At 32.3% G+C, this 10,360-nt stretch overlaps 2 protein-coding genes across 2 annotated transcripts; both read right to left on the bottom strand.

The window, feature by feature from the left end:
- Window positions 1-6,126: 6,126 nt before the first annotated feature.
- Window positions 6,127-7,494, bottom strand: LOC105203680. The gene is made up of 3 exons (XM_026140734.2): window positions 6,796-7,494; window positions 6,631-6,713; window positions 6,127-6,552 (listed from the first exon to the last, which is right to left on the bottom strand). Exons 1-3 carry the CDS (start codon window positions 7,116-7,118, stop codon window positions 6,251-6,253), a joined length of 708 nt encoding a protein of 235 aa, XP_025996519.2. The 5' UTR covers window positions 7,119-7,494; the 3' UTR covers window positions 6,127-6,250.
- A 48-nt stretch (window positions 7,495-7,542) lies between these two features.
- LOC120360033 (tigger transposable element-derived protein 1-like) lies at window positions 7,543-9,967 on the bottom strand. The gene is made up of 3 exons (XM_039459577.1): window positions 9,650-9,967; window positions 9,121-9,210; window positions 7,543-9,009 (listed from the first exon to the last, which is right to left on the bottom strand). Exon 3 carries the CDS (start codon window positions 8,988-8,990, stop codon window positions 7,611-7,613), a length of 1,380 nt encoding a protein of 459 aa, XP_039315511.1. The 5' UTR covers window positions 8,991-9,009; window positions 9,121-9,210; window positions 9,650-9,967; the 3' UTR covers window positions 7,543-7,610.
- Between the last annotated feature and the right edge of the window lie 393 nt (window positions 9,968-10,360).

Genomic DNA, 10,360 nt, shown 5'->3' with positions numbered 1-10,360 from the left:
AAACAAGATCAAATGAATAAAGTAAAAATACGGACTTATTGCCTTATTTTCTAGATTTTTGTTGCGAAGAAAGTTAAAAAAATAGAATATTAAAATATTTCTCCTAATTATAAAGTTTAAAAGGTTAATCAAAAGATAAATTACAATACCTTAAATTGTCGCCTAAACTCGTTTTGTTTGGCAATATTTGATCGTAGGGCACATTGAATGTCAATTCGCAAAATTGTTCGTTGAGCAACAAAACTGTTCAATAAGAAATTGGCCGCAGGACTCGTATGCTCCGAATTCCGAAAAATTCACTTTATATCTAAAGTTAAACGCTCGTAGCCGCCTTTTATACCTCGCTGACAGAGTTGCCATTGAGGCGCTGATTTGCAGCCACACCGTGGTGGGAGTAGACATGGTGTGCCAAAGTAAGAGCGTCTCTCTCTAAGGGTGGGTCACCCTTACAACGGCAGTGATGCCGTTGAAGCGCCGATTTGCAGCACACGGTTGCCAGAAGGAACAGATCCACTCTCCCCACTCCTCGGCATTCGGCTGATTCGGCGTGCGTCGTGGAGACTCGACGTTCGAGCAGCTATGGCGACGAGTGGGGACTGGGGAGGTCTTCCTGTCTCTTTCTTTCTCGGTTCCTCTCCTTCTCGCTGTATTCTCTTCTGTCTCGAGCGTTCTCTTTCTTTCTTGTTACAGGCATAGCTTTGCTTTCAGTGCAATTATTCATAATTTTATAATGATTTCGATACCGTTTGGTTCTTTATTTAACATGTCACCATGCTGAATATGTGTAATATATTTCATATTGCAATAGTTCTACATTGTAATTTAGAAATAATTAAGATTTTCGTAAACATGTACATGGATTAATTATATTTATAAATGTTCCATGCATAGTACAGCAATATTTTTTTTCAATTTTTTTCTAATTTTGTAAATATACTATTAAGATAGTATATTGTTGTTAATAAAAATATAGATATATATCGTCATAGTTTTGTAGAATACTTTGAAATATTTTGAAATTACATCAGCAGTTATTAATGTCTTACAACAAGTCAATTCCACATCTATTTTTTTATATACACCTACATAATTGCCGATTAAAATTTTTATGCAAGATTTTATCGTCATATAATTTAATAAATGTTGTAGGAAAATTAAGATTTTCCTACTAACTTATATGTATAAATAATTGTATATATATATATATATATATATATGTATATATGTTGCGCGCGCGCTCGCGCGCTCGGCTCTGTGCCCGAAAATTGAAATTCGTAGCTGAAAGCAAAGCTATGCCTGTAACAAGAAAGAAAGAGAACGCTCGACAGAAGAGGATACAGCGAGAAGGAGAGGAACCGAGAAAGAAAGAGACAGGAAGACCTTCCCAGTCCCCACTCGAAGCCTTGGCTGCTCGAATGTCGAGTCTCGACGACGCACGCCGAATCAGCCGAATGCCGAGAAGTGGGGAGAGTCGGTGCTGTCCGTGTGCTGCAAATCGGCGCCTCAATGGCCCTCATCTGGCTGAAATAACGAATTGCAATACGACGAACAGATATACGTTTCTGAAACTTCTTCTACAACAGTTTTATAAGTTTGGATTCTCAAAGTATTTTTTGCCATCTGTTCGTAAATTCCTTTTGGTCCATGGACGCATTGTTTTAAATGAGTAGCATTTTCAATGGTATTTGTAATGATAATCGAAATCAAAATTATATTATTTTACATATAAATACACCCTAAAATATAAATATAATAATTTAATATATATTTATTCATATGTTACGTATATTATTAATATATATTTATTAATATATTACATTTATGTTACATATATTGTTGTTAATATATATTTATTAATATATTACGTATCTATTACATATATTGTTGAAATACTGTTAATACATATATTATTTGACTACAGGTATAAATTAATAGCAAATATCACAGGTCTTTCGCCCCGCATTACTCATATTAATCTCTAACTATAAAAATTTCTCATTAATTTCAAAAAATAAAAAAAAACAACTTTTTATAGGTATTATTACTATATATAACAGAAATAAAAATTATTTTTGCTAGATGCTATTTTAGAAATTTTGTGCAGTTCGTTGTACCATTTAATTTGCACCCAGCGTTATCGATTTTGTCCCTCGGAAAATTTTCCAAACTGAAAAGTCGTTATTTTTCTACTAATAAGCTCTAGTCGTTTCATTAATCATGAACTGCAAGTATGTAGAAAAATGGTGACTTTTTAGTTTGGAAAATTTTCTGAATGACAGAATCAGGCTAAAGTCTCATGGACTGATATTTTCCGCGTAACGCGTAATGCGTAACCAATCAGAAGCGTTCTGCGTCTTTTGTTGAGTCTTTTTATAAAGTTGATTGGTTACGCGATACGCGAAATATCTATGCCATGAGACGCCACCCTCAATGACGCTGGGATGTATACACACATTTATTTGTTGATTTGAAACATTTTTTTAGTAGACACACAGAAATGTTAATTTTGTAACAGCTAACACCTTCTGTATCAATTAAATCAACAGAGAAATGTGTGCGGTTTCAATGGAATATTCAAACAACAAAATTTTCACAAATAAAAAAGCTCAATCAAAATGGAAAAAGAGTATGACTGATAAGTCGAACGGTACCAATTAAAGATTGATTAAAGAATAACGAGAGACAACTGAGAAATATATTATACGCGAGAAATATATTATACATAAAAATTACAAAAAATTGCAAAACGATGAAGGATCAGATCTGGACGAGACGGTGGAACGCAAAGGACACAACGTTGGCGCCGAAACGGCCGACGCTAATTGTAAGTACAATGAGATTCGGCGATGCACGTTGTCGTTTCGCGTTGCCACGACTAAGCTAAGGAGGGAAGCACCCTACGACGCTATATACGATCGTTTGTAGGTCGTTTCAAACTACGCATACTTACGTATAATATACACCTGTGAACAATTCGCAATTACTCTAGAACGACAAAGACGATCGTTACGGAGATCCTAGACGATAGCTCAAGGTGTTCTATAAATATCTATTTGGTAAACGTTAATTATTAAAGACGGCACCTCGGAGAGACACCGCCTCCAGACTCGATTACCTTGGCATCAAGGAAATGCTGGCGACATTACTTTTGCCGACCGAATTAACCTACGTGTGCCTGCGATATTGATGTAGTAAACATCAATACATTTGTACAAATTACTGCATCAATAATGCACGCACATACGCGCACACAAATTTTCAGACAATGTTTCTTTTTGTATTACAGTTTCTAAAAACACAGTATAACAAATATTGTCACGAGTCGATCGTAGAAGCCGATAGCAAAATTATAATTTTCTAATTTTTTCATATTTTTTTAATACTAAATTTTACACACCATCCTGCATTATCATCTATACTTTAATTTCTACAAACAAAAGAGATTTATAATTCTGTGTAATAAAAAAAATGTTTATGTCTGAAAATAATGTTTAATATTGTAGATCCAGCTAGCGTTCCTTTAATCATCGATAGAGAAATTCTGACGGCAATTGAATGGAGGTCCTTCGATAAAAACGGGGAAAAAAGATTAATAACGCCAGAGCGGTCAAGACTGATAAGTTTGCAGGTATAAATTGATAACAACGTGATGCACGCATCAATTGATGTTGCGATTAATTAACAATCCGTCTGCGAACGTGTTCGTCGTAACGTGAAGAACTCTTTTTTGTTGTATCCTGCAGTTCTTATCGAGGAATTGGATGCAATAGTAACTTAATCAGCTTCGTAGAAAAAAGAATGTAAAACTTGTGCAATCCAAAGAAGCAATAAATAAATATTATCTATTATGTTATGTTTAGTCATAGTGTTTTAAAACAAGTATTATAATAATAATCAGATGAAATGTACAACTTTATAAAGCTGCGTAACTCCATTCCCAATTCCTCAATTGACGGAAATAACAAAACTAAAAACTTGGATAATTGTCATTGAAGCAAAAAGGAAATGTATACAATTGGAAATACGCATTCCATTTGCTCAGTCTTATCACTTGTATCTCAATTACCTCGTGCGCACTTATCGTCGTCAACCTCAACGTGATATATATTAACGAAAATATATCCAAAAAAGATTGCACACTTCAATGGCGTAATCTACATGAGCTATCAATTTTTAATTTTTTTGTATCTTGTTTACGTAAAAACAAAAAATAATTGCACGAAAAACAGCAAATTAAACGTGCATGTTCATTTTGATTCATGAAATTAGAAAAACGTTAGAATCTATAAAAAAACTGTAATAACTTAATTATATATTATGATTATACAATTTTGTATAATTATATAAAATAATTATGCAATTACAATTTAATAAACAGATTTAAATGTAGAAATTTGGAAGAATTTTAATTACGGCTACAAATTTTTGATATTTATTGAAAAATATCAAAAATTTTTAAATAAACGAAGAAATGCATAAATATATCTATTTTTTATCTTACGCTGATAATTTGGCCTCTTTTTTAAACGCTACCCCGTTAACTCTTTTACTAATATAATGGAGTTTTTGCTTTATGGTTTCCTGCACAAATTTTACATCGTATCTCGATAGCATTTCTTTTGCTACATAGTCTAAAAAAAGAAATAAAGCTTTTTAAATATACATTTACTAAATTATTTCTAAAGAAAGTAGTACTAAATAAGTAGTAAATGAGAGTATGAATAGTAAATATTTACCCTGTAAAGCTTTGACTCTAATTGGATCCAACTTCTATTTTTGAAGTACATCATCTTTATGATTTGCGTGTAGGTGTAGTGCCAGTTAACGAAGGATTAGCCATTTCTTGTTCAGTAAAAATAAGAAGCATCACATCCTTTACAAATTTGGTTAATGATGCTTTTCGTGAACACAGAGCTAATTTTTCTTGTGGCACTTCAATACCACCAATAAGTACAATGGATTTATTTAGTTTCTGTTAAAAAATAATATATGTATTATGTAAACAATGCAAAGGTATTAAATATTACTTAAAAGATATTAATAAACAAATTCTAAATATCATACAGAATCATCCAATTGTATAAATGATGATTTTGAAACGGTTTTGTATTTTACTTGAATATTTTCGTCTATTTTAGTTTTTATTGGTAATACAGTAACATCATCTTGGACATTGATATTTGTTTCCTTTAATCTCAGCAATTGCTTAAAATCATTATTCTTCTGATTTCTTTCTTTTGGCACATCTTTGATTTCTTTCTCTTGGTCAGTAACAATTGCCATTTCCATATTGGAGTCATTTCCATTTCGATCAGATGAAACATTTATATTTGTAGGATTAAGATTTTCATCCACAGAATACTCTATGTAGTAATTATTTGTATGCGGATCAAGACTAAATGGTTTTTCATTGGAAACAATATCAACTGATTCGATCTTACTATTTCTGTCTTAAAGTTTTATTTAAAATAGAAATTTCACTTGTGAGTTTCGTGATAGCAATTTGTAAACTATCGATTTTCTGACCAAGTGGGTTTTCTAATTGGTTATTTGTACTTGATAACACTGCAATATGAATTGGATTAATAAATAAAACTAATTACAATATATAAATATATAATTTTATAAGGTAAATGTCCCTATTTGTGACCATCTAAGATTTTCGTATGAGTTAATAAGAAAGACAAGTACTCTATAGTAATGTAAATGAAGAAACAATTATACCGAACTCAAGATTAATCATTTTTTTATCGAAAAATCGTTTACTCGAACGTTAAACATAATTTAATAAATTTATAAAAAAAGAAATTGCAGACTATGTAAATGTACACATTTGTGACCCGTCGATCCTATTTGTGACGGCCATTCTGTACCGATTTGTGACCGGGTCACAAATAGGTACAGAATGGTCACATCAATCGAATATTCCAGTTAATAGCCATTTAGTGACCGGCAGATGAATTTCCTTGTCACCTAGAGATAAATAGAAAAAGAACATCAATTATGAAATAAAATATTAGAGAAATTATTGTTATATTGCGTAATGTTTGTTTATTTAAATTATTTTTCCTTGTAAAACAAGATATATAAAAAATATATAAAATATATAAAATATAATATTTATATTAAGTAATTTATTTATATTAAGTAATTAATATTAATATTAAGTATAATGCACATTATGAAGGTGCATATTGTTTTGCGCAAGCGACCGTTACATTATTTTTCACATTTATTTTTCTTGCTTGAGCTATTTTTTTTTTGCAGCTTTTTCGGCTTGTTGCAACACTTTTTGTCTTTTTTTCTCCTCTGCTTCTTGTCTTTTCTTCTCAGCTGTTTCTTGCCGTTTTCTTTTTCTCTCTTCGACTGCAATTTGACGTTGACATTTCTCCATTTCTTTCGCTTGGTGATATTTTTGCCAGGCCAATGAAGTAGCCACTGAAGGTATTTTGGTTTTTACAGCACGTTTTTTTGTTGCTGAATTGTACTTGCGGGGCCAAAATATAGCCTTTTTAAAAACATCTGGGATATCCGAAGGAACGTCCAAGCAATCTGAAAAATAATGAAGAGTGGACAATTTGTATTCTATTTTTTAATAGAATATTATATTTAATATGTACTTGTATATACCATTGTCATTGACGTCAGCAGATGCTGAACCAGATTGGATATCTTCAGCATTGGTATTAACATTGGTATTAGCATTGGTTGCTCTGAAAAAATAGAACAATTTTATTTCAATTGAATAAATTTTAGAACAATTGAAAATTGTTCTAAAAAGTTTATAAAATTTACTTGTTCGTTGTCGTATCTTCATTAATATTGAATTGTGAGGATCCTGCAGTGACCATTTCATTTTGCATTACGATCTGCGGAAGATTGTTTGGGCTCTTATTTTCTTTGTCAGTCGAATCAACTGTCAACCTGGGATATTCTTGAAGAAGTACTTCGTCCGTCGAATTATCTTCAGGATTCTTTAGCGGTGAAATGTTTTCTCTTTCTTTCTGACTTTGATCTACTGAATCATTTACTCCATCGAATGCAACATCGAAACTAGATTGTAAGGCACAAGGTTCAGGACTAAAGCAGAGATCAAAAATCTGATTTGGATTATCCATGACAAGAATGTCAGTTTGATCCGTAGAATTGCAGTCTTCAGTATTTAGTATACTAGAGTGGCCTCCTTAAAAAACAATTAAAAATACAGTGCAAAATACAATTGAAAATAAATTAATTTCGAAATGAAATCTGATAAACGCGATTAATTTAATTTTCATCCTATCTATATAATTAAATCATTATAATGAACTCAACTATCTAATTAATACTTTTTTAATTGAGCCTTGAAAAAAGTAAAAGCTGTCAATCAAAACCTATCAGATGAATATTAAATTCATTTGTGATCAATTACAATTTTATCTCTAATTTATAAATAATCACAAATTCTGGAAGATATATGTATAAGTATATATAAGACGTTACACACACATATATATATACAATATGTAGTATAATAATATAATTATATATTTGTATATGAAGATAATATAAAGAAATATAAAATAAAATATACATGTGTATATCTTTAAAAAGTTAAAAAAGATTTTAAGTTAAAAATGGTTACTTGTTAATTTTAAAATCTTTTGCCAAAAAAAGAAAAGGCCAAGGTTTTCAATGGTGCCGTTATACATTCCAGTTTCACCAGCACGTCTGAATGTACCCAACAAATTTTCATCGATGTTACTTTCAAAAAATAATAAATGATTTTCAGCATTCTGTTCTAGTTTCGAAGTTACTGTTGCATCATCCTTTTTCTTCCGAAACAGTTCATTGTATTGGAGTGCATCGGCTGAAAACGGGGAAAGGCCACACTTCCTGAAACCATTGCTCATCACCCTTGGAAGTTCTACGCCTTCAATAGCGATTTTAAGGAGCGGACCAAAGTCTTCTCTTCGCAGATTCCTTTGATTTTGCACTCGCCAATCATTTACGCAGTTTCTCCAGCTCGATTTAAGCGTCCGAAACAAAGCAACGTCAAGCGGCTGAATCAGATGTGTTGCGTTCGGGAACAATGCAATAAGTTCTATTTGATGATCCATACAAAACTGAGCAACCGGTAACGTCATGTGAGAAGAATGCCCATCGACATACAGAATAACCGGTCTCTCGATGTTATGTGCTGTCAACCACGGTTCAAAAATGTTACTTATATATTCATAGAAGGTTTCGGCCGTCATCCATCCGTTTTCCGACTTCCCAATGCTCCAATCTAAAGGTATACTTTGCGAGATGCTATAAGGAATTCTTTCATATGGAAAAACTATCATTGGAGAAACCAATGCGCCCATAGCGTTTGTCGTGAATAGTACTGTCAAGCATTCCTTCTCGTCGTTTTGTGTGAAGTTGTAAACTGCCTTATCTCCTTTTTTGACTAGCACACGCTCGCCTTTCGGACAAAGATAGAAAGCAGATTCGTCACAATTAAATACTCGGGCTCCATCAATGTCTAGTAATTGCTTTTCAATTAAATGCTGTTCGATTTCTTTGAACCAACCGCGCAGAATATCTTCTGTTACTGACGCTCGATTTTTAGGCAAGTTTTGAGCTACGCGAACAGAAATTTCCGGATGCCGACGTAAAAACGCTTCGTACCAATGACGTCCTGGTTTTTCATTAGTAAACGGTGCTTGTCGATTCAATTGTTTGATTAAATAAGCAACATTATAAAGCAGTTGTGTTTTTCTGACTGGAAAGCCTCGTTTACTGAGATGAAGCATCCAGCGCACTAGTGTTGCTTCTTCTTCAGCAGATAATACAGTGGGAGGGCCTGTTCGCTTTCCAATTGGTCGATACCCTTTCAATTTTGATATTAGCGTTGATTTAGGGATACCACTTGACTTACTAATACCACTTACTGACCTTCCAGAACGAATGTCAACAAGTGCTTTTTCAAGTTCTGTGTCTGACCATTTTTTTCTGATTTTACCCATGCTGAATGGAAACTTTCACCTGCGTACAGAAATGAGAATCCAAAATGTCATTAAAATTCAAACATTGAAAGAAACATTCTTCTTATACAAATATAAATATCATTTATTAATCATTCACTGTGATACTTACACAAAATTGTCTTGTAATTTTTTTTCTTCACGTCAAAGAAGCTGTCACTGTGTTATGATTTGTCATAGGTATTTGCACCTAACCTGCTAACTTAAAAACAAACATTTGTCTTATAATTTCCACATAAAATAATAAACATTCTCAAAATGGATTTTTATGTACTAAATAATCTCGTTTTTGCTCTTTTTAATAAGATTATTACTTTTCGTCACAAATCAACACAAAACATACAAAGTCCAAAAAAGTCAAAAAAAAAAAACCACGATAACCAAACATAACCTACAGCGATAGCGTTGTTTACCCTCGAGCATGCATTGAATATTTGTGTAAAGATGAGTGTTAATTATGTTTTTTTTTTAAAGCAGCGAATTTACTGTTATAATTAGTTTTCTTGAGCCGGGTCACAAATAGAGACATGCGTATTTTATTGTCCCATATTGTAACTTTTGCTTATATACTCAAAACTACCAACCTTTTCCGAAACATACTAATAGCACAACATTTATTAATCATTTACTGTGATACTTACACAAAATTGTCCTTTCACTTTTCCTTTTGATGAGATTACTGAAGCTGTCACTGTGTCACGACAAACACCTCACCCTACTAACATGGCAGCAAACTTGCGCTCGACCTGCCACTGACGACACCGCGAGCACCTTATGTCACATTTTTATGCATATTTATTGATAAAATATCACTGAAACCATATATCAAATTGTAGCTAATTAATAGCCAAGCGCAATAAATATCCTTTTCAAGGATGAAATCCTTACACTTTCTAATTAATTTAATAAATGTCCGCGAGGGGTCACAAATTGGGTCAGGGTCACAAATAGGGACATTTACCTTATTAAAGGTTTCTCTTCTTACTTTCAATTGTAATTTGTTCATGCTACTTTAAATATATCGAATCTATATATTTAAAACTGTAGTCACATTAACAATTATAGTGAAGTTAACAAAAAGAATGCGAGTAAGAAAATAATGTAATACGTATCGTGTTTCATATATAGCGAAATGTTTCGCCATAGCTAAATAATAATGAGAGGTAAGAACGGTGAGAAAGTTGTCAAAAGAAAAATAATCAACCCAATCGCTTATTAAATTGAAGGCAACAAATGGCAGTGAGAATAATTTTGCAGTACGAAAGTGTTCAAATTTTCAAAATGTTCATTACGCTAGAAAATCATAAAATCTCTATAAATGGTAAAATAAATTCGCATTTGCGAGGCTTTAA

The sequence above is a fragment of the Solenopsis invicta genome, unplaced genomic scaffold (genome assembly GCF_016802725.1).
Source record: "Solenopsis invicta isolate M01_SB unplaced genomic scaffold, UNIL_Sinv_3.0 scaffold_822, whole genome shotgun sequence".
Taxonomy (NCBI): domain Eukaryota; kingdom Metazoa; phylum Arthropoda; class Insecta; order Hymenoptera; family Formicidae; genus Solenopsis; species Solenopsis invicta.
This window is presented reverse-complemented; position numbering and strand designations above follow the sequence as displayed.

What these genes read in the sequence shown, in the direction of transcription:
- LOC105203680 (XM_026140734.2), bottom strand. Translation starts at nt 7,118, where the DNA reads ATGGATAATCCAAATCAGATTTTTGATCTCTGCTTTAGTCCTGAACCT. An exon ending in GAAGATACGACAACGAACAA is followed by an intron (nt 6,714 to 6,795) that starts GTAAATTTTATA and finishes CTATTTTTTCAG; the next exon opens with AGCAACCAATGCTAATACCA. An exon ending in TGCTGACGTCAATGACAATG is followed by an intron (nt 6,553 to 6,630) that starts GTATATACAAGT and finishes ATTATTTTTCAG; the next exon opens with ATTGCTTGGACGTTCCTTCG.
- LOC120360033 (XM_039459577.1), bottom strand. Translation starts at nt 8,990, where the DNA reads ATGGGTAAAATCAGAAAAAAATGGTCAGACACAGAACTTGAAAAAGCA.